We start from the raw sequence: 24,969 nt of genomic DNA on the forward strand, positions 1-24,969 counted from the left end.
ATGCATAAGAAACAAAATTTGTAAAGTGAAACACTTTGTAGTTATAGCAGAGACTGAGACACATGAGAGCAAGTTGAAAAAACGAAGGCAACAAAAGCTGTGGGAGCGTGCGTTTGTACGTGCACAACTGATGCGGTCCGCATGAAGTCGCATTTTGCCCAATCCGGCCCGTGAACTAAAATGTGTTTGACACCCCTGAACTAGACCAAGCGTGGACCCATTGGGTCCCCCTCCCCCAACGCAATATTCCCACAGTAACACTCACCTATATACAATGCTGGATGTTAAAATGGCGGTCTCAGCCCGGAAATCCTCCCCCAACTGCTGACGGGTCCCCGTTGTGACGCCAGAGATTGCCATTGTGACGCGTTTCAAAATGGCGGCGGGCTCGGCAACCCCCAACTCAGGGGTTCCCAGAGACCTGAAAATTATTTGAAGGGTTTCGCAAGGGTAAAAAGGTTAAGAAACGCTGCTGTAGACACTGACTCTTTGGGATAAAATTAGGCTTTTATTATTCTAAGTATATTTGTTCCTCTTTCAGACAATCCCCTTTATTGGGAAAATACCGGGCGGACTTCAGGATGGGAAGATGGTGATAATTCAAGGACAAGTGCCAGAAAAAGCTATGAGGTAACATAGTTAGAACTTAGGCAATTGAGGTAAAGAGTGTGACACCTTCTCCCACCGACATTCCTGGAAGGATTCTATATTACATTTTTCTAGTTTCCCTAGCTCTTGCACCTCCCACACCATCTGACATCTTCCTTGCTAAAGGAGCAACAGCGCCTCATCCATTTTCTCCAAGCTGACGTGCACCTATTTCTTCCCACCACTCCCCCTCCACCTACATTCCTTCCTCTGGCTCCATAATTAGCAAATTTTCAATCCTCTTGTTTCACACCTTCCTTTTTTCTCATCTTTGGTCTTTATGGAACAATCAGTCTATTAATGCCCTCCTTCACCTGTGTTCACCTATTACCTGCCACGCTATATCCTGTCCTTTCTCTCTCCGAGCTTTCTCCCCCCAACCCTCCCCCACCCGCACAATCAGTCTGTAGAAGGGTCTTGACACAAAATGTCAGTTAGCCATGTTCTCCAGAGATGCTGCCTGACCTGCTGTTACTCCAGCACTTCAATAAGATCCCCTCTCATCCATCTAAATTCCAGAGTGTACAAGCCCAGCATCTCCATTCTATCAACATATGACAGTCCCGCCATCCCGGGAATTAACCTGGTGAACCTACGCTGCACTCCCTCCATAGCAAGAATGTCCTTCCTCAAATTTGGAGACCAAAACTGCACACAATACTCCAGGTGTGGTCTCACTAGGGCCCTGCACAACTGCAGAAGGACCTCTTTGCTCCTATACTCAACTCCTCTTGTTTTGAAGACCAACATGCCATTCGCTTTCTTCACTGCCTGCTGTACCTGCATACTTACTTTTAGTTACTGATGAACAAGGACACCCAGATCCCGTTGTGCTTCCCCTTTTCCCAATTTGACACAATTTAGATAATAATCTGCCTTCCTGTTTTTGTCACCAAAGTGGATAACCTCACATTTATTCACATTAAACTGCATCTGCCCACTCACCCAACCTGTCCAAGTCACCCTGCATCCCAGGGCCAGATTTACGTATAGGCTTCATCTGCTTAAGCCTAGGACCTCGAGATCTAGGGGGGCCTCGCAGAGCCGGATTTACCACGAGGCTTCATAGGCTGAAGGCTAGTGCCTCGAAATCTCGGGGGCCTCCGGCCAAGGCAGGACACATGCCGTTTATGTCCTCCGGGCAGGCCCCCATCTTTATCTCTCTCGCTTTCTCTGTCACTCTCCGTCTCCGCCCGCCATCCGTATCCATTTCCGGGCCACCGGGCTTCGTTCGCTCCTCATCTGCAGGCACGGCAGGCCGCCTTGCGCATGCGCATTCCTACGGCCAGCACATCCTCCCCCCTGCACATACGCACAACCACGGCCAGCACATCATCGGCCGCCCTGCACATGCACACTGCCACTGGTCGCCGCTTCCGCTGAAAACCAACGCAGAATCACTCTCTGACCCTGGAGATGGAGTAACTCCCTGGGATAACTCTTGCTTCTGATTTCCTGGTCCTCCAAAACTATATTCTAAATGGAATTTAAACTGGAGGTGGTGGAAGGCTGAACAATAACAGCCTATTGCATTTTATCTGTTTATTTATAGTGTATATATATGGTCTATGGTATATAAACACACTGAACTCTTATCTCCTGTTCTGTACAATGTTTACATATTCTGTTGTGCTGCAGGAAGCAAGAATTTCATTGTCCTATCTGGGACACATGACAATAAAACTCTCTTGACTCTCGACTTGGACTTAAACAAAAAAGGGTTCTTGGGGTAAATAGAGCTACCTTAAATTTTGTTGCATCTGGTTGGGTAACTATGGTAGGGTGAAGACTATTCCATGCTTTAATTGTGCGGGGGAACTCCATGGAGCAGCCAGCAACTCTGGATAGAAGAAATTGGGTAACGTTTTGGGTAGAGACCCTTCTTTAGACTCCCTCTGTTTTTAGTGTTTTTAGTTTAATTTAAAGATACAGCGTGGAAACAGGCCCTTCGGCCCACCGAGTCCATGCCAACCACCGATCACCCGTACACTAGTTCTATCCCACACAGTAGCGGAGTAAGTCAAGAGTCAAGAGTGTTTTATTCTCTCACGTCCCAGTTAGAACAATGAAATCCTTACTTGCAGCAGCACAACAGAATATGTAAACATAGTACTCTGTAAACAAGGTTATAAACGAGAAAACAAAACGGTATATATTTATATATGAATATATAACTATAAAATATATATGTGTGTGTGTGTGTTTAATATATATACCCACACACACACACACACACAATTTCCCTCCTGGGATGAATAAAGTTCTATCGTATAGTATCGTGTGTGTAGGAAGGAACTGCAGATGCTGGTTTAAACTAAAGATAGACACAAAAAGCTGGAGTAACTCAACAGGTCAGACAGAATCTCTGGACAAAAGGAAAATATTACGTTTAGGGTTGGGTCAGAAATAGGTTCCTGCACACCTTTGGAATGTGGAGCACCCGGAGAAAACCCATGCGATCAAAGGGAAAAGGAGCAAACTCCATACAGACAGCACCCATATTCAGGATCAATTCCGGGTCTCTGGCACTTTTAGGCAGCAACTTTATGGCCAATGTACTGCCCCATAGTCTTGAACTGAATTAAAACATACAGTAGCTTTAAAGGGGGACATAGCGTCACTTGGAGATTTAAGACTGAAAATCTATATATTCTTTTTTTTTAGTATCCAAAGTTATCAACCTATAATTTTTGGTGTGTTGGAAAACAAAATATACTGGCACAGCTGGTAGACTTGCAGCCTCACACGCCAGAGATCTGTGTTCGATCCTGTCCTCGGCACTGTCTGTGAATTTGCACATTCTCCCTGCAAGCGTGTGGGTTTCCTCCCACATCCCAAAGATGCGTTGGCTTTGTAGATTATAACTTGTCTCTGTAAAATTGCCCCGATGTGTAGGGAGTGGGTGAGAATAGTGGGATAACAGAACTGTGAATAGGTAGACAAAAATGCTGGAGGAACTCAGCGGGTGAGGCAGCATCTATAGAACGTAGGAAACAGGCGATGTTCGGGTCGAGACCCATCTCAGACTGATGTGAGGGTGGGGGGGGGGACGGGAAGAAGAAAGGAAGAGGCGGAGACAGTGGGCTGAGGGAGAGCTGGGAAGGGGAGGAGAGAGCAGGGGCTACCTGAAATTGAAGAAGTCAATGTTCATACCGGTGGGGTGTAAACTGCCCAAGCGAAATATGAGGTGGGCCTCACACTGGCCATTTCCGGAGCCACCTCCTTCAGTATGTTTGGATGCAGACCATCAGGCCCTGGGATTTATCAGTCTTCAGCCGCTCTAGTGTCTTTGGTCTTCAGTCCCATCAGTCTATCCAAAACCATATCCTGCCTAATGTGCATTTCCCTCAGTTCCTCCATCACCCCAGATCCTCTGGCCACATGTACATCAGGGAGATTGTTTGTGTCCTCCTTAGCGAAGACGGATCCAAAGTACCTGTTTGTACAAAGACGGATCCAAAGTACAGCATGGAAACAATCCTATCGGCCGACCAAGTCCGCATCGACCAGCGACCCCCGCACATTAACACTATCCTATACACACTAGGGACAATTTACATTTATACCAAGGCAATTATACCAAGTACAAATCTGTACATCTTTGGAGTGTGGGTAGAAACCAAAGATCTTGAAGAAAACCCACGCTGGACACAGGGAGAACATGCAAACTCCGTACAGACAGCACCCGTAGTCAGGATCAAATCCAGGTTTACAGCGCTGTAAGGCAGCAACCCTACCGCTGCGCCACCGTGCCGCCCCTGAAAGGGAAGCTTCCAAATGACCTCCCTTCAATAACAGTATTAGATACAGGTACATTCTTCAAATGGCAGTCTGCCTTTGAGAAACATAGTTCCACATCCCAGCCAAAGCTATTGCTGGTGACCAAAGCTGTGCATCTCAGAGAAGCTGATTGATTGAACTTTGCTTTGCAGATTCGCTGTGAACTTTGTGTGCAGCAACTCAGACATTGCTTTTCACTTCAACGTGCGTTACGATCAATCCGCCGTGATCTGCAACACGCTGGTGAATAACATATGGGGAACTGAAGAGATAAAGCACCAGATTCCCATCAATGCCGGATCCTACTTTGAGCTCATCATTAAAACATGCAATGAATATTTCCAGGTATGAAGGCTGGCTCCAGTTATAGTTGCACCCTAACCTTGGCGTACAAAACTGAAATCTAGAGTGGTCCAATGGATTAAGTTTAGCTTTATTATTATCATCACATGCACAGAGATACAGTGAAAATGTTTTGTTTGTGTGCTGTTCAATCAAATTCGATAATACTACACATGAATACAATCATGCCAAACACAAGTACAATAGGTGGAGCGAGGAAAAAAGTACTAGGATGCTTTCTCAGCATTGCAGTGTAACAGTTTCAGTGAATAAGTCCAATGTTCACAATGAAGTAGGTTGAAGAATCAAGACTGTATCCTACGAAAGAACCATTCTAAAGCCTGATAACAAGAAGAGAAGAAGCTGTTCCTGAGTCTGGTGGGACACACTTTAAGCTTCTGTATCTTCTGTCTGATAGGAGTGGGGAGAAGAAAGGATGATCTGGGTGATCCTTGATTATGTTGGCTGCTTTCCAGAGGTAGCAAGAAGTGTAGAAAGAGTCAATGGTGGGGAGTCTGGTTTGTGTGATGGAATTCGACTTAAACCAGCATCTGCAGTTCTTTCCTACACAGACCAAAAGGCTAGATCTATATTCTTCCCCGGCCATGGGTGTTGAATTCCAGCATTGCTGTGAATGGAACTTGGGAACTCTCCAACATCATTTGCCATGTGTGGTGGATGAAAAGAGTGCTGAAAGTTTTTCAGAAACCATTTCAGTTTAACATTTTAGTTTTGAAAATAAAATTGGAAGTGAGCCAAACTGGTCATCAGTTCTAACTGTCACTGTATGTCATGTTGTCACTTGCGGGCGGAGCACCAAGCAAATTTCTTGTATGTGAATACTTGGCCAATAAACGTATTAATTCATTCATAAACTTATTCATTCATTTAGGATAGATCATCACCATCAACACGGGGCTAATATTGATGGGCATCTTTGTCAAGTTGGGTCAAAGGGCATTTTACCTTGCTGTAATACTTTATAACTCAAAACAATACTTACAATATAAAAATAGGCCATTCGGCCCATTGGGTCTACGCAAGCTCTCAGGGCAAATCCCCATTAATATAAAATGTTTAGAGATATTTCTTACACTTATTTCCATGTATCAATTTCCTCTCACATTCCCAACACCCAAATTCTCCCCCTCATCTACACATTCGGGGCCAACTAACTTACTGACTCAAACGCCTTTGGAATGCCAGAGGAAATCAGAGGGAGATTGTGGGTGGATGGAGATGTACTGTATGGAATTACAACCATTGAATCTTGGAAGTGGAATGTAAGCCTTGTGTATGGAGTAAGGGGTGCTCATGAATTCTGGGGGGAATATTTCATTGTAATTGGGTAATTGATTGCCGGCATTGACTCAATGGGCCTGTTTTCATGCGGTTTGACTCCTGGCTTTTTTTCTAAGTAACACGGATGTTCTCTTCTTCCACAGGTCTCTGTGGACGGGCAGCATTTCCTGGAGTTCGGACACAAGATTCCCTTTAAGGGAGTCGACACCCTGAAGATTGCCAAAGATGTTCATGTGAATGCCATCACCTTCAAAGAACCAGACGTGGGTATCACACTGTTTACTTACCGAGCCCAAGCCCAGTGTGGAAGGGCAGAGACTGAGGCAACCAGGCCCATCACTGGTGTTCAGCACTGCCTCTGCTAACGATGGGAGTTTGGTTGCAAATTTTCACAGGCTGCCTCCTCACACAGCAGGAGTACACACAAAGGAGGCCCAGATGGTCTGGCATCCAAATTAATGGGCCATTTGGCCCCTCGAACCTGCTGCCCCATCTCTAAATTAGATAATTGCCAACCTGCTCGTAACTTCAACCCCACATCCTTTCCCACTCACGGTGACCTTCCACACCTCCTCACTCCTCAAGATCCTCTCAACCTCTGTCTTAAACATATTCAAAGAATCTGCTTCCACAGCTCTTTGAAGAAGAGTTTTAAAGACTCTCACAGAGAAAATAAAGAGTTTAGTTTATTGTTATGTGTACTGAGGTACAGTGAAAAGCTTTTGTTGCGTGCTAACCAGTCAGCGGAAAGACATACATGATTACAATTGAGCCTCCTGTGTCTGTGGGACGTGGGAGGAAACTGGGGCATCGGTTCGAAAATTACGCGGTCACAGGGTGAACATGAGAACTCCACACAGACAGCTCCCGAGACCAGGACTGAATACAGGTCTGTGAGGCAGCGGCACTACCAGATGCGCTAATGAGATCTCGTTCATCACCGCTACCGCTCGAGCAGGGGTTATCACTTATCTTCCCGGCTGCAGCGCGTCCTGTGATCTCAGTGGGCATTATATCTTCAACACAGCTGCCTGCTTGCAGGAAAGCATCGGGAGAGATGGTTCGTACCAGGGTGCGGTGTTAGGTACATTTGGAAACCTGGGATGTCAGGCTAAAGTGGTGTTCACTGGATGGGTACTAATGAACATCACAGTCACACCTGGCTTGGCCTGGCACGTGTTCTTATTACCTTATCAGTCTGAAGAAGGGTCTCGACCCGAAACATCACCCTTTCCTTCTATCCAGGGACGCCGAGTTTCTCCGACATTTTGTGTCTACCTTCTTAATACTTTTTTGAAATTTCTCAAGGAAAATCAATCCCTTGCTGCTTCATAGTGTTTCTTAGTGATGGTATCCAGTTTTTGTGGCTTTGTTTAAGGGTGGGAGTAGAGTGCCAACCATGGAGTAAGTACTAACATTTTATGTTATTGTTTTACAGATCACACCATCCAAAGTGGCTAATCCAGTAAGTATTTGTTCACGAAAGAACTGCAGATGCTGGTAAATTCCAAGGTAGACACAAAATGATGGTGAAACTCAGCAAGTGAGGCAGCATCTATGGTGAGAAGGAATGCGTGACGTTTCGGATTGAGACCCTTCTTCAGACTGATGTCAGGGGAGGGGGTGAGACAAACAAAAGTAGGCGGAGACAGTGGGATTAGTGGGAGAACTGGGAAGGGAGAGGGGATGGTGAGAGAGAGCAGTTTTCAACATAATTGTATAAGGGGTAAGGGTATTGTAAAAACAAGCCTGGAGGCTTTGTGTCTCAATGCAAGGAGCATTCGTAATAAGGTGGATAAGTTGAATATGCAGATAGCTATTAATGACTATGATATAGTTGAGATCACGGAGACATGGCTCCAGGGTGACCACGGCCGGGAGCTGAATATCCAGGGATATTCAATATTCAGGAGGGATAGACAGAAAGGAAAAGGAGGTGGGGTAGCGTTGCTGGTTAGAGAGGAAATTAATACAATAGAAAGGAAGGACATTAGCTTGGAGGATGTGGAATCAATATGGGTAGAGCTGTGAAACACTAAGGGGCAGAAAACGCTAGTGGAAGTTGTGTACAGGCCACCTAACAGTAGTAGTGGAGTTGGGGGTGGCATCAAACAGGAAATTAGAAATGCGTGCAACAAAGGTAAAACAGTTATAATGGGTGACTTCAATCTACATATAGATTGGGTGAATCAAATTGGCTGACGAAGAGGATTTCTTGGAATGTATGCGGGATAGTTTTCTAAACCAACATGTAGAGGAACCAACGAGAGAGCTGGCTATTCTAGACTGGGTATTGAGTAATGGGGAAGGGTTAGTTAGCAGTCTTGTTGTGAGTGGCCCCTTGGGCAAGAGTGACCATAATATGGTTGACTTCATCATTAGAATGGAGAGTGACATAATTAATTCAGAAACAAGGGTTCTGAACTTAAAGAAAGGTAACTTTGAGGGTATGAGACGTGAATTGGCCAAGATAGACTGGCAATTGATTCTTAAAGGGTTGACGGTGGATATGCAATGGAAGGCATTAAAAGACTGCTTGGATGAACTACATCAATTTGGCATCCCAGTTTGGCAAAAGAATAAATCAGGAAAGGTAGTGCATCTGTGGATAACAAGGGAAATCAGGGATAGTATCAAAACAAAAGATGAAGCATACAAATTAGACAGAAAAAGCAGCCCACCAGAGGACTGGGAGAAATTCAGAGTCCAGCAGAGGAGGACAAATGGCTTAATTAGGAAAGGGAAAATAGATTATGAACGAAAACTGGCAGGGAACATAAAAACTGACTGCAAAAGTTTTTATAGATATGTGAAGAGAAAAAGATTAGTTAAAACAAATGTAGGTCCCTTGCAGTCAGAAACAGGTGAATTGATCATGGGGTACAAGGACATGGCAGACCAATTTCCTCACGCTTCCTCTTTCTCCCCTTCCTTCATCCCCTTTCTACATTCGCTCCCCCTGTCTCTCTTTGCCTCCATCCCGCCCTTTTTTTTCTCTCTCTTCTCTCTCTTTCTCCCCTCCCCCTCTTTCCCGGGCCGCCCAATGGGGAGTCTGGCGGGCACGGTGCAGCGTGGATTGGCGGCGTTGGCGCTGCCGTGTGAGTTGAGGGCAGGAGGGAGGGAGGGAGGGAGCGAGGTTGCCGCGGCAGCCGGAAGCGCATCGCTCGCAGACGGCTCACAAAAGCGCTGGCACCCACTGCCCGGGACTGACGCGCTTCCCCAATCCGTACAGATCGCTGTCATGCGGCGCAAACTTGAGACAAACTCCGCTATAGGATCTTTGCTGTGCAGGGACTGAAGACAGCCTGTCAGCGTGAGAATTCTGTCTTCAGCGTGAGGGCGTGAGAGTTGGCTGAAATGCGTGAGTGTCACGCTCAAAGCGTGAGAGTTGGCAGCCCTGAAATTGCATTGTTTTTTATCTCTTTCATCACAACTTTCTTATAACCTAAGACTGTAAGTTACTACCAATCATAAAAGTAATGCATGCATAAGAAACAAAATTTGTAAAGTGAAACACTTTGTAGTTATAGCAGAGACTGAGACACATGAGAGCAAGTTGAAAAAACGAAGGCAACAAAAGCTGTGGGAGCGTGCGTTTGTACGTGCACAACTGATGCGGTCCGCATGAAGTCGCATTTTGCCCAATCCGGCCCGTGAACTAAAATGTGTTTGACACCCCTGAACTAGACCAAGCGTGGACCCATTGGGTCCCCCTCCCCCAACGCAATATTCCCACAGTAACACTCACCTATATACAATGCTGGATGTTAAAATGGCGGTCTCAGCCCGGAAATCCTCCCCCAACTGCTGACGGGTCCCCGTTGTGACGCCAGAGATTGCCATTGTGACGCGTTTCAAAATGGCGGCGGGCTCGGCAACCCCCAACTCAGGGGTTCCCAGAGACCTGAAAATTATTTGAAGGGTTTCGCAAGGGTAAAAAGGTTAAGAAACGCTGCTGTAGACACTGACTCTTTGGGATAAAATTAGGCTTTTATTATTCTAAGTATATTTGTTCCTCTTTCAGACAATCCCCTTTATTGGGAAAATACCGGGCGGACTTCAGGATGGGAAGATGGTGATAATTCAAGGACAAGTGCCAGAAAAAGCTATGAGGTAACATAGTTAGAACTTAGGCAATTGAGGTAAAGAGTGTGACACCTTCTCCCACCGACATTCCTGGAAGGATTCTATATTACATTTTTCTAGTTTCCCTAGCTCTTGCACCTCCCACACCATCTGACATCTTCCTTGCTAAAGGAGCAACAGCGCCTCATCCATTTTCTCCAAGCTGACGTGCACCTATTTCTTCCCACCACTCCCCCTCCACCTACATTCCTTCCTCTGGCTCCATAATTAGCAAATTTTCAATCCTCTTGTTTCACACCTTCCTTTTTTCTCATCTTTGGTCTTTATGGAACAATCAGTCTATTAATGCCCTCCTTCACCTGTGTTCACCTATTACCTGCCACGCTATATCCTGTCCTTTCTCTCTCCGAGCTTTCTCCCCCCAACCCTCCCCCACCCGCACAATCAGTCTGTAGAAGGGTCTTGACACAAAATGTCAGTTAGCCATGTTCTCCAGAGATGCTGCCTGACCTGCTGTTACTCCAGCACTTCAATAAGATCCCCTCTCATCCATCTAAATTCCAGAGTGTACAAGCCCAGCATCTCCATTCTATCAACATATGACAGTCCCGCCATCCCGGGAATTAACCTGGTGAACCTACGCTGCACTCCCTCCATAGCAAGAATGTCCTTCCTCAAATTTGGAGACCAAAACTGCACACAATACTCCAGGTGTGGTCTCACTAGGGCCCTGCACAACTGCAGAAGGACCTCTTTGCTCCTATACTCAACTCCTCTTGTTTTGAAGACCAACATGCCATTCGCTTTCTTCACTGCCTGCTGTACCTGCATACTTACTTTTAGTTACTGATGAACAAGGACACCCAGATCCCGTTGTGCTTCCCCTTTTCCCAATTTGACACAATTTAGATAATAATCTGCCTTCCTGTTTTTGTCACCAAAGTGGATAACCTCACATTTATTCACATTAAACTGCATCTGCCCACTCACCCAACCTGTCCAAGTCACCCTGCATCCCAGGGCCAGATTTACGTATAGGCTTCATCTGCTTAAGCCTAGGACCTCGAGATCTAGGGGGGCCTCGCAGAGCCGGATTTACCACGAGGCTTCATAGGCTGAAGGCTAGTGCCTCGAAATCTCGGGGGCCTCCGGCCAAGGCAGGACACATGCCGTTTATGTCCTCCGGGCAGGCCCCCATCTTTATCTCTCTCGCTTTCTCTGTCACTCTCCGTCTCCGCCCGCCATCCGTATCCATTTCCGGGCCACCGGGCTTCGTTCGCTCCTCATCTGCAGGCACGGCAGGCCGCCTTGCGCATGCGCATTCCTACGGCCAGCACATCCTCCCCCCTGCACATACGCACAACCACGGCCAGCACATCATCGGCCGCCCTGCACATGCACACTGCCACTGGTCGCCGCTTCCGCTGAAAACCAACGCAGAATCACTCTCTGACCCTGGAGATGGAGTAACTCCCTGGGATAACTCTTGCTTCTGATTTCCTGGTCCTCCAAAACTATATTCTAAATGGAATTTAAACTGGAGGTGGTGGAAGGCTGAACAATAACAGCCTATTGCATTTTATCTGTTTATTTATAGTGTATATATGGTCTATGGTATATAAACACACTGAACTCTTATCTCCTGTTCTGTACAATGTTTACATATTCTGTTGTGCTGCAGGAAGCAAGAATTTCATTGTCCTATCTGGGACACATGACAATAAAACTCTCTTGACTCTCGACTTGGACTTAAACAAAAAAGGGTTCTTGGGGTAAATAGAGCTACCTTAAATTTTGTTGCATCTGGTTGGGTAACTATGGTAGGGTGAAGACTATTCCATGCTTTAATTGTGCGGGGGAACTCCATGGAGCAGCCAGCAACTCTGGATAGAAGAAATTGGGTAACGTTTTGGGTAGAGACCCTTCTTTAGACTCCCTCTGTTTTTAGTGTTTTTAGTTTAATTTAAAGATACAGCGTGGAAACAGGCCCTTCGGCCCACCGAGTCCATGCCAACCACCGATCACCCGTACACTAGTTCTATCCCACACAGTAGCGGAGTAAGTCAAGAGTCAAGAGTGTTTTATTCTCTCACGTCCCAGTTAGAACAATGAAATCCTTACTTGCAGCAGCACAACAGAATATGTAAACATAGTACTCTGTAAACAAGGTTATAAACGAGAAAACAAAACGGTATATATTTATATATGAATATATAACTATAAAATATATATGTGTGTGTGTGTGTTTAATATATATACCCACACACACACACACACACAATTTCCCTCCTGGGATGAATAAAGTTCTATCGTATAGTATCGTGTGTGTAGGAAGGAACTGCAGATGCTGGTTTAAACTAAAGATAGACACAAAAAGCTGGAGTAACTCAACAGGTCAGACAGAATCTCTGGACAAAAGGAAAATATTACGTTTAGGGTTGGGTCAGAAATAGGTTCCTGCACACCTTTGGAATGTGGAGCACCCGGAGAAAACCCATGCGATCAAAGGGAAAAGGAGCAAACTCCATACAGACAGCACCCATATTCAGGATCAATTCCGGGTCTCTGGCACTTTTAGGCAGCAACTTTATGGCCAATGTACTGCCCCATAGTCTTGAACTGAATTAAAACATACAGTAGCTTTAAAGGGGGACATAGCGTCACTTGGAGATTTAAGACTGAAAATCTATATATTCTTTTTTTTTAGTATCCAAAGTTATCAACCTATAATTTTTGGTGTGTTGGAAAACAAAATATACTGGCACAGCTGGTAGACTTGCAGCCTCACACGCCAGAGATCTGTGTTCGATCCTGTCCTCGGCACTGTCTGTGAATTTGCACATTCTCCCTGCAAGCGTGTGGGTTTCCTCCCACATCCCAAAGATGCGTTGGCTTTGTAGATTATAACTTGTCTCTGTAAAATTGCCCCGATGTGTAGGGAGTGGGTGAGAATAGTGGGATAACAGAACTGTGAATAGGTAGACAAAAATGCTGGAGGAACTCAGCGGGTGAGGCAGCATCTATAGAACGTAGGAAACAGGCGATGTTCGGGTCGAGACCCATCTCAGACTGATGTGAGGGTGGGGGGGGGGGACGGGAAGAAGAAAGGAAGAGGCGGAGACAGTGGGCTGAGGGAGAGCTGGGAAGGGGAGGAGAGAGCAGGGGCTACCTGAAATTGAAGAAGTCAATGTTCATACCGGTGGGGTGTAAACTGCCCAAGCGAAATATGAGGTGGGCCTCACACTGGCCATTTCCGGAGCCACCTCCTTCAGTATGTTTGGATGCAGACCATCAGGCCCTGGGATTTATCAGTCTTCAGCCGCTCTAGTGTCTTTGGTCTTCAGTCCCATCAGTCTATCCAAAACCATATCCTGCCTAATGTGCATTTCCCTCAGTTCCTCCATCACCCCAGATCCTCTGGCCACATGTACATCAGGGAGATTGTTTGTGTCCTCCTTAGCGAAGACGGATCCAAAGTACCTGTTTGTACAAAGACGGATCCAAAGTACAGCATGGAAACAATCCTATCGGCCGACCAAGTCCGCATCGACCAGCGACCCCCGCACATTAACACTATCCTATACACACTAGGGACAATTTACATTTATACCAAGGCAATTATACCAAGTACAAATCTGTACATCTTTGGAGTGTGGGTAGAAACCAAAGATCTTGAAGAAAACCCACGCTGGACACAGGGAGAACATGCAAACTCCGTACAGACAGCACCCGTAGTCAGGATCAAATCCAGGTTTACAGCGCTGTAAGGCAGCAACCCTACCGCTGCGCCACCGTGCCGCCCCTGAAAGGGAAGCTTCCAAATGACCTCCCTTCAATAACAGTATTAGATACAGGTACATTCTTCAAATGGCAGTCTGCCTTTGAGAAACATAGTTCCACATCCCAGCCAAAGCTATTGCTGGTGACCAAAGCTGTGCATCTCAGAGAAGCTGATTGATTGAACTTTGCTTTGCAGATTCGCTGTGAACTTTGTGTGCAGCAACTCAGACATTGCTTTTCACTTCAACGTGCGTTACGATCAATCCGCCGTGATCTGCAACACGCTGGTGAATAACATATGGGGAACTGAAGAGATAAAGCACCAGATTCCCATCAATGCCGGATCCTACTTTGAGCTCATCATTAAAACATGCAATGAATATTTCCAGGTATGAAGGCTGGCTCCAGTTATAGTTGCACCCTAACCTTGGCGTACAAAACTGAAATCTAGAGTGGTCCAATGGATTAAGTTTAGCTTTATTATTATCATCACATGCACAGAGATACAGTGAAAATGTTTTGTTTGTGTGCTGTTCAATCAAATTCGATAATACTACACATGAATACAATCATGCCAAACACAAGTACAATAGGTGGAGCGAGGAAAAAAGTACTAGGATGCTTTCTCAGCATTGCAGTGTAACAGTTTCAGTGAATAAGTCCAATGTTCACAATGAAGTAGGTTGAAGAATCAAGACTGTATCCTACGAAAGAACCATTCTAAAGCCTGATAACAAGAAGAGAAGAAGCTGTTCCTGAGTCTGGTGGGACACACTTTAAGCTTCTGTATCTTCTGTCTGATAGGAGTGGGGAGAAGAAAGGATGATCTGGGTGATCCTTGATTATGTTGGCTGCTTTCCAGAGGTAGCAAGAAGTGTAGAAAGAGTCAATGGTGGGGAGTCTGGTTTGTGTGATGGAATTCGACTTAAACCAGCATCTGCAGTTCTTTCCTACACAGACCAAAAGGCTAGATCTATATTCTTCCCCGGCCATGGGTGTTGAATTCCAGCATTGCTGTGAATGGAACTTGGGAACTCTCCAACATCATTTGCCATGTGTGGTGGATGAAAAGAGTGCTGAAAGTTTTTCAGAAACCATTTCAGTTTAACATTTTAGTTTTGAAAATAAAATTGGAAGTGAGCCAAACTGGTCATCAGTTCTAACTGTCACTGTATGTCATGTTGTCACTTGCGGGCGGAGCACCAAGCAAATTTCTTGTATGTGAATACTTGGCCAATAAACGTATTAATTCATTCATAAACTTATTCATTCATTTAGGATAGATCATCACCATCAACACGGGGCTAATATTGATGGGCATCTTTGTCAAGTTGGGTCAAAGGGCATTTTACCTTGCTGTAATACTTTATAACTCAAAACAATACTTACAATATAAAAATAGGCCATTCGGCCCATTGGGTCTACGCAAGCTCTCAGGGCAAATCCCCATTAATATAAAATGTTTAGAGATATTTCTTACACTTATTTCCATGTATCAATTTCCTCTCACATTCCCAACACCCAAATTCTCCCCCTCATCTACACATTCGGGGCCAACTAACTTACTGACTCAAACGCCTTTGGAATGCCAGAGGAAATCAGAGGGAGATTGTGGGTGGATGGAGATGTACTGTATGGAATTACAACCATTGAATCTTGGAAGTGGAATGTAAGCCTTGTGTATGGAGTAAGGGGTGCTCATGAATTCTGGGGGGAATATTTCATTGTAATTGGGTAATTGATTGCCGGCATTGACTCAATGGGCCTGTTTTCATGCGGTTTGACTCCTGGCTTTTTTTCTAAGTAACACGGATGTTCTCTTCTTCCACAGGTCTCTGTGGACGGGCAGCATTTCCTGGAGTTCGGACACAAGATTCCCTTTAAGGGAGTCGACACCCTGAAGATTGCCAAAGATGTTCATGTGAATGCCATCACCTTCAAAGAACCAGACGTGGGTATCACACTGTTTACTTACCGAGCCCAAGCCCAGTGTGGAAGGGCAGAGACTGAGGCAACCAGGCCCATCACTGGTGTTCAGCACTGCCTCTGCTAACGATGGGAGTTTGGTTGCAAATTTTCACAGGCTGCCTCCTCACACAGCAGGAGTACACACAAAGGAGGCCCAGATGGTCTGGCATCCAAATTAATGGGCCATTTGGCCCCTCGAACCTGCTGCCCCATCTCTAAATTAGATAATTGCCAACCTGCTCGTAACTTCAACCCCACATCCTTTCCCACTCACGGTGACCTTCCACACCTCCTCACTCCTCAAGATCCTCTCAACCTCTGTCTTAAACATATTCAAAGAATCTGCTTCCACAGCTCTTTGAAGAAGAGTTTTAAAGACTCTCACAGAGAAAATAAAGAGTTTAGTTTATTGTTATGTGTACTGAGGTACAGTGAAAAGCTTTTGTTGCGTGCTAACCAGTCAGCGGAAAGACATACATGATTACAATTGAGCCTCCTGTGTCTGTGGGACGTGGGAGGAAACTGGGGCATCGGTTCGAAAATTACGCGGTCACAGGGTGAACATGAGAACTCCACACAGACAGCTCCCGAGACCAGGACTGAATACAGGTCTGTGAGGCAGCGGCACTACCAGATGCGCTAATGAGATCTCGTTCATCACCGCTACCGCTCGAGCAGGGGTTATCACTTATCTTCCCGGCTGCAGCGCGTCCTGTGATCTCAGTGGGCATTATATCTTCAACACAGCTGCCTGCTTGCAGGAAAGCATCGGGAGAGATGGTTCGTACCAGGGTGCGGTGTTAGGTACATTTGGAAACCTGGGATGTCAGGCTAAAGTGGTGTTCACTGGATGGGTACTAATGAACATCACAGTCACACCTGGCTTGGCCTGGCACGTGTTCTTATTACCTTATCAGTCTGAAGAAGGGTCTCGACCCGAAACATCACCCTTTCCTTCTATCCAGGGACGCCGAGTTTCTCCGACATTTTGTGTCTACCTTCTTAATACTTTTTTGAAATTTCTCAAGGAAAATCAATCCCTTGCTGCTTCATAGTGTTTCTTAGTGATGGTATCCAGTTTTTGTGGCTTTGTTTAAGGGTGGGAGTAGAGTGCCAACCATGGAGTAAGTACTAACATTTTATGTTATTGTTTTACAGATCACACCATCCAAAGTGGCTAATCCAGTAAGTATTTGTTCACGAAAGAACTGCAGATGCTGGTAAATTCCAAGGTAGACACAAAATGATGGTGAAACTCAGCAAGTGAGGCAGCATCTATGGTGAGAAGGAATGCGTGACGTTTCGGATTGAGACCCTTCTTCAGACTGATGTCAGGGGAGGGGGTGAGACAAACAAAAGTAGGCGGAGACAGTGGGATTAGTGGGAGAACTGGGAAGGGAGAGGGGATGGTGAGAGAGAGCAGTTTTCAACATAATTGTATAAGGGGTAAGGGTATTGTAAAAACAAGCCTGGAGGCTTTGTGTCTCAATGCAAGGAGCATTCGTAATAAGGTGGATAAGTTGAATATGCAGATAGCTATTAATGACTATGATATAGTTGAGATCACGGAGACATGGCTCCAGGGTGACCACGGCCGGGAGCTGAATATCCAGGGATATTCAATATTCAGGAGGGATAGACAGAAAGGAAAAGGAGGTGGGGTAGCGTTGCTGGTTAGAGAGGAAATTAATACAATAGAAAGGAAGGACATTAGCTTGGAGGATGTGGAATCAATATGGGTAGAGCTGTGAAACACTAAGGGGCAGAAAACGCTAGTGGAAGTTGTGTACAGGCCACCTAACAGTAGTAGTGGAGTTGGGGGTGGCATCAAACAGGAAATTAGAAATGCGTGCAACAAAGGTAAAACAGTTATAATGGGTGACTTCAATCTACATATAGATTGGGTGAATCAAATTGGCTGACGAAGAGGATTTCTTGGAATGTATGCGGGATAGTTTTCTAAACCAACATGTAGAGGAACCAACGAGAGAGCTGGCTATTCTAGACTGGGTATTGAGTAATGGGGAAGGGTTAGTTAGCAGTCTTGTTGTGAGTGGCCCCTTGGGCAAGAGTGACCATAATATGGTTGACTTCATCATTAGAATGGAGAGTGACATAATTAATTCAGAAACAAGGGTTCTGAACTTAAAGAAAGGTAACTTTGAGGGTATGAGACGTGAATTGGCCAAGATAGACTGGCAATTGATTCTTAAAGGGTTGACGGTGGATATGCAATGGAAGGCATTAAAAGACTGCTTGGATGAACTACATCAATTTGGCATCCCAGTTTGGCAAAAGAATAAATCAGGAAAGGTAGTGCATCTGTGGATAACAAGGGAAATCAGGGATAGTATCAAAACAAAAGATGAAGCATACAAATTAGACAGAAAAAGCAGCCCACCAGAGGACTGGGAGAAATTCAGAGTCCAGCAGAGGAGGACAAATGGCTTAATTAGGAAAGGGAAAATAGATTATGAACGAAAACTGGCAGGGAACATAAAAACTGACTGCAAAAGTTTTTATAGATATGTGAAGAGAAAAAGATTAGTTAAAACAAATGTAGGTCCCTTGCAGTCAGAAACAGGTGAATTGATCATGGGGTACAAGGACATGGCAGACCAATTTCCTCACGCTTCCTCTTTCTCCCCTTCCTTCATCCCCTTTCTACATTCGCTCCCCCTGTCTCTCTTTGCCTCCATCCCGCCCTTTTTTTTCTCTCTCTTCTCTCTCTTTCTCCCCTCCCCCTCTTTCCCGGGCCGCCCAATGGGGAGTCTGGCGGGCACGGTGCAGCGTGGATTGGCGGCGTTGGCGCTGCCGTGTGAGTTGAGGGCAGGAGGGAGGGAGGGAGGGAGCGAGGTTGCCGCGGCAGCCGGAAGCGCATCGCTCGCAGACGGCTCACAAAAGCGCTGGCACCCACTGCCCGGGACTGACGCGCTTCCCCAATCCGTACAGATCGCTGTCATGCGGCGCAAACTTGAGACAAACTCCGCTATAGGATCTTTGCTGTGCAGGGACTGAAGACAGCCTGTCAGCGTGAGAATTCTGTCTTCAGCGTGAGGGCGTGAGAGTTGGCTGAAATGCGTGAGTGTCACGCTCAAAGCGTGAGAGTTGGCAGCCCTGAAATTGCATTGTTTTTTATCTCTTTCATCACAACTTTCTTATAACCTAAGACTGTAAGTTACTACCAATCATAAAAGTAATGCATGCATAAGAAACAAAATTTGTAAAGTGAAACACTTTGTAGTTATAGCAGAGACTGAGACACATGAGAGCAAGTTGAAAAAACGAAGGCAACAAAAGCTGTGGGAGCGTGCGTTTGTACGTGCACAACTGATGCGGTCCGCATGAAGTCGCATTTTGCCCAATCCGGCCCGTGAACTAAAATGTGTTTGACACCCCTGAACTAGACCAAGCGTGGACCCATTGGGTCCCCCTCCCCCAACGCAATATTCCCACAGTAACACTCACCTATATACAATGCTGGATGTTAAAATGGCGGTCTCAGCCCGGAAATCCTCCCCCAACTGCTGACGGGTCCCCGTTGTGACGCCAGAGATTGCCATTGTGACGCGTTTCAAAATGGCGGCGGGCTCGGCAACCCCCAACTCAGGGGTTCCCAGAGACCTGAAAATTATTTGAAGGGTTTCGCAAGGGTAAAAAGGTTAAGAAACGCTGCTGTAGACACTGACTCTTTGGGATAAAATTAGGCTTTTATTATTCTAAGTATATTTGTTCCTCTTTCAGACAATCCCCTTTATTGGGAAAATACCGGGCGGACTTCAGGATGGGAAGATGGTGATAATTCAAGGACAAGTGCCAGAAAAAGCTATGAGGTAACATAGTTAGAACTTAGGCAATTGAGGTAAAGAGTGTGACACCTTCTCCCACCGACATTCCTGGAAGGATTCTATATTACATTTTTCTAGTTTCCCTAGCTCTTGCACCTCCCACACCATCTGACATCTTCCTTGCTAAAGGAGCAACAGCGCCTCATCCATTTTCTCCAAGCTGACGTGCACCTATTTCTTCCCACCACTCCCCCTCCACCTACATTCCTTCCTCTGGCTCCATAATTAGCAAATTTTCAATCCTCTTGTTTCACACCTTCCTTTTTTCTCATCTTTGGTCTTTATGGAACAATCAGTCTATTAATGCCCTCCTTCACCTGTGTTCACCTATTACCTGCCACGCTATATCCTGTCCTTTCTCTCTCCGAGCTTTCTCCCCCCAACCCTCCCCCACCCGCACAATCAGTCTGTAGAAGGGTCTTGACACAAAATGTCAGTTAGCCATGTTCTCCAGAGATGCTGCCTGACCTGCTGTTACTCCAGCACTTCAATAAGATCCCCTCTCATCCATCTAAATTCCAGAGTGTACAAGCCCAGCATCTCCATTCTATCAACATATGACAGTCCCGCCATCCCGGGAATTAACCTGGTGAACCTACGCTGCACTCCCTCCATAGCAAGAATGTCCTTCCTCAAATTTGGAGACCAAAACTGCACACAATACTCCAGGTGTGGTCTCACTAGGGCCCTGCACAACTGCAGAAGGACCTCTTTGCTCCTATACTCAACTCCTCTTGTTTTGAAGACCAACATGCCATTCGCTTTCTTCACTGCCTGCTGTACCTGCATACTTACTTTTAGTTACTGATGAACAAGGACACCCAGATCCCGTTGTGCTTCCCCTTTTCCCAATTTGACACAATTTAGATAATAATCTGCCTTCCTGTTTTTGTCACCAAAGTGGATAACCTCACATTTATTCACATTAAACTGCATCTGCCCACTCACCCAACCTGTCCAAGTCACCCTGCATCCCAGGGCCAGATTTACGTATAGGCTTCATCTGCTTAAGCCTAGGACCTCGAGATCTAGGGGGGCCTCGCAGAGCCGGATTTACCACGAGGCTTCATAGGCTGAAGGCTAGTGCCTCGAAATCTCGGGGGCCTCCGGCCAAGGCAGGACACATGCCGTTTATGTCCTCCGGGCAGGCCCCCATCTTTATCTCTCTCGCTTTCTCTGTCACTCTCCGTCTCCGCCCGCCATCCGTATCCATTTCCGGGCCACCGGGCTTCGTTCGCTCCTCATCTGCAGGCACGGCAGGCCGCCTTGCGCATGCGCATTCCTACGGCCAGCACATCCTCCCCCCTGCACATACGCACAACCACGGCCAGCACATCATCGGCCGCCCTGCACATGCACACTGCCACTGGTCGCCGCTTCCGCTGAAAACCAACGCAGAATCACTCTCTGACCCTGGAGATGGAGTAACTCCCTGGGATAACTCTTGCTTCTGATTTCCTGGTCCTCCAAAACTATATTCTAAATGGAATTTAAACTGGAGGTGGTGGAAGGCTGAACAATAACAGCCTATTGCATTTTATCTGTTTATTTATAGTGTATATATATGGTCTATGGTATATAAACACACTGAACTCTTATCTCCTGTTCTGTACAATGTTTACATATTCTGTTGTGCTGCAGGAAGCAAGAATTTCATTGTCCTATCTGGGACACATGACAATAAAACTCTCTTGACTCTCGACTTGGACTTAAACAAAAAAGGGTTCTTGGGGTAAATAGAGCTACCTTAAATTTTGTTGCATCTGGTTGGGTAACTATGGTAGGGTGAAGACTATTCCATGCTTTAATTGTGCGGGGGAACTCCATGGAGCAGCCAGCAACTCTGGATAGAAGAAATTGGGTAACGTTTTGGGTAGAGACCCTTCTTTAGACTCCCTCTGTTTTTAGTGTTTTTAGTTTAATTTAAAGATACAGCGTGGAAACAGGCCCTTCGGCCCACCGAGTCCATGCCAACCACCGATCACCCGTACACTAGTTCTATCCCACACAGTAGCGGAGTAAGTCAAGAGTCAAGAGTGTTTTATTCTCTCACGTCCCAGTTAGAACAATGAAATCCTTACTTGCAGCAGCACAACAGAATATGTAAACATAGTACTCTGTAAACAAGGTTATAAACGAGAAAACAAAACGGTATATATTTATATATGAATATATAACTATAAAATATATATGTGTGTGTGTGTGTTTAATATATATACCCACACACACACACACACACAATTTCCCTCCTGGGATGAATAAAGTTCTATCGTATAGTATCGTGTGTGTAGGAAGGAACTGCAGATGCTGGTTTAAACTAAAGATAGACACAAAAAGCTGGAGTAACTCAACAGGTCAGACAGAATCTCTGGACAAAAGGAAAATATTACGTTTAGGGTTGGGTCAGAAATAGGTTCCTGCACACCTTTGGAATGTGGAGCACCCGGAGAAAACCCATGCGATCAAAGGGAAAAGGAGCAAACTCCATACAGACAGCACCCATATTCAGGATCAATTCCGGGTCTCTGGCACTTTTAGGCAGCAACTTTATGGCCAATGTACTGCCCCATAGTCTTGAACTGAATTAAAACATACAGTAGCTTTAAAGGGGGACATAGCGTCACTTGGAGATTTAAGACTGAAAATCTATATATTCTTTTTTTTTAGTATCCAAAGTTATCAACCTATAATTTTTGGTGTGTTGGAAAACAAAATATACTGGCACAGCTGGTAGACTTGCAGCCTCACACGCCAGAGATCTGTGTTCGATCCTGTCCTCGGCACTGTCTGTGAATTTGCACATTCTCCCTGCAAGCGTGTGGGTTTCCTCCCACATCCCAAAGATTGCGTTGGCTTTGTAGATTATAACTTGTCTCTGTAAAATTGCCCCGATGTGTAGGGAGTGGGTGAGAATAGTGGGATAACAGAACTGTGAATAGGTAGACAAAAATGCTGGAGGAACTCAGCGGGTGAGGCAGCATCTATAGAACGTAGGAAACAGGCGATGTTCGGGTCGAGACCCATCTCAGACTGATGTGAGGGTGGGGGGGGGGGACGGGAAGAAGAAAGGAAGAGGCGGAGACAGTGGGCTGAGGGAGAGCTGGGAAGGGGAGGAGAGAGCAGGGGCTACCTGAAATTGAAGAAGTCAATGTTCATACCGGTGGGGTGTAAACTGCCCAAGCGAAATATGAGGTGGGCCTCACACTGGCCATTTCCGGAGCCACCTCCTTCAGTATGTTTGGATGCAGACCATCAGGCCCTGGGATTTATCAGTCTTCAGCCGCTCTAGTGTCTTTGGTCTTCAGTCCCATCAGTCTATCCAAAACCATATCCTGCCTAATGTGCATTTCCCTCAGTTCCTCCATCACCCCAGATCCTCTGGCCACATGTACATCAGGGAGATTGTTTGTGTCCTCCTTAGCGAAGACAGGATCCAAAGTACCTGTTTGTACAAAGACGGATCCAAAGTACAGCATGGAAACAATCCTATCGGCCGACCAAGTCCGCATCGACCAGCGACCCCCGCACATTAACACTATCCTATACACACTAGGGACAATTTACATTTATACCAAGGCAATTATACCAAGTACAAATCTGTACATCTTTGGAGTGTGGGTAGAAACCAAAGATCTTGAAGAAAACCCACGCTGGACACAGGGAGAACATGCAAACTCCGTACAGACAGCACCCGTAGTCAGGATCAAATCCAGGTTTACAGCGCTGTAAGGCAGCAACCCTACCGCTGCGCCACCGTGCCGCCCCTGAAAGGGAAGCTTCCAAATGACCTCCCTTCAATAACAGTATTAGATACAGGTACATTCTTCAAATGGCAGTCTGCCTTTGAGAAACATAGTTCCACATCCCAGCCAAAGCTATTGCTGGTGACCAAAGCTGTGCATCTCAGAGAAGCTGATTGATTGAACTTTGCTTTGCAGATTCGCTGTGAACTTTGTGTGCAGCAACTCAGACATTGCTTTTCACTTCAACGTGCGTTACGATCAATCCGCCGTGATCTGCAACACGCTGGTGAATAACATATGGGGAACTGAAGAGATAAAGCACCAGATTCCCATCAATGCCGGATCCTACTTTGAGCTCATCATTAAAACATGCAATGAATATTTCCAGGTATGAAGGCTGGCTCCAGTTATAGTTGCACCCTAACCTTGGCGTACAAAACTGAAATCTAGAGTGGTCCAATGGATTAAGTTTAGCTTTATTATTATCATCACATGCACAGAGATACAGTGAAAATGTTTTGTTTGTGTGCTGTTCAATCAAATTCGATAATACTACACATGAATACAATCATGCCAAACACAAGTACAATAGGTGGAGCGAGGAAAAAAGTACTAGGATGCTTTCTCAGCATTGCAGTGTAACAGTTTCAGTGAATAAGTCCAATGTTCACAATGAAGTAGGTTGAAGAATCAAGACTGTATCCTACGAAAGAACCATTCTAAAGCCTGATAACAAGAAGAGAAGAAGCTGTTCCTGAGTCTGGTGGGACACACTTTAAGCTTCTGTATCTTCTGTCTGATAGGAGTGGGGAGAAGAAAGGATGATCTGGGTGATCCTTGATTATGTTGGCTGCTTTCCAGAGGTAGCAAGAAGTGTAGAAAGAGTCAATGGTGGGGAGTCTGGTTTGTGTGATGGAATTCGACTTAAACCAGCATCTGCAGTTCTTTCCTACACAGACCAAAAGGCTAGATCTATATTCTTCCCCGGCATGGGTGTTGAATTCCAGCATTGCTGTGAATGGAACTTGGGAACTCTCCAACATCATTTGCCATGTGTGGTGGATGAAAAGAGTGCTGAAAGTTTTTCAGAAACCATTTCAGTTTAACATTTTAGTTTTGAAAATAAAATTGGAAGTGAGCCAAACTGGTCATCAGTTCTAACTGTCACTGTATGTCATGTTGTCACTTGCGGGCGGAGCACCAAGCAAATTTCTTGTATGTGAATACTTGGCCAATAAACGTATTAATTCATTCATAAACTTATTCATTCATTTAGGATAGATCATCACCATCAACACGGGGCTAATATTGATGGGCATCTTTGTCAAGTTGGGTCAAAGGGCATTTTACCTTGCTGTAATACTTTATAACTCAAAACAATACTTACAATATAAAAATAGGCCATTCGGCCCATTGGGTCTACGCAAGCTCTCAGGGCAAATCCCCATTAATATAAAATGTTTAGAGATATT

The 24,969-nt window shown here is 45.6% G+C and overlaps 1 protein-coding gene across 1 annotated transcript in view; it reads left to right on the forward strand.

The window, feature by feature from the left end:
* LOC116986075 overlaps positions 1-6,437 on the forward strand; it is a 77,832-nt gene extending 71,395 nt beyond the window's left edge. The window contains exons 12-14 of the mRNA XM_033041255.1: positions 542-630; positions 4,581-4,773; positions 6,216-6,437. Coding sequence (XP_032897146.1) covers positions 542-630; positions 4,581-4,773; positions 6,216-6,437 — 504 coding nt within the window. The remainder of the gene's footprint in view (positions 1-541; positions 631-4,580; positions 4,774-6,215) is intronic.
* Positions 6,438-24,969: the final 18,532 nt, after the last annotated feature.

The sequence above is a fragment of the Amblyraja radiata genome, chromosome 23, assembly GCF_010909765.2.
Source record: "Amblyraja radiata isolate CabotCenter1 chromosome 23, sAmbRad1.1.pri, whole genome shotgun sequence".
Classification (NCBI taxonomy): Eukaryota; Metazoa; Chordata; class Chondrichthyes; order Rajiformes; family Rajidae; genus Amblyraja; species Amblyraja radiata.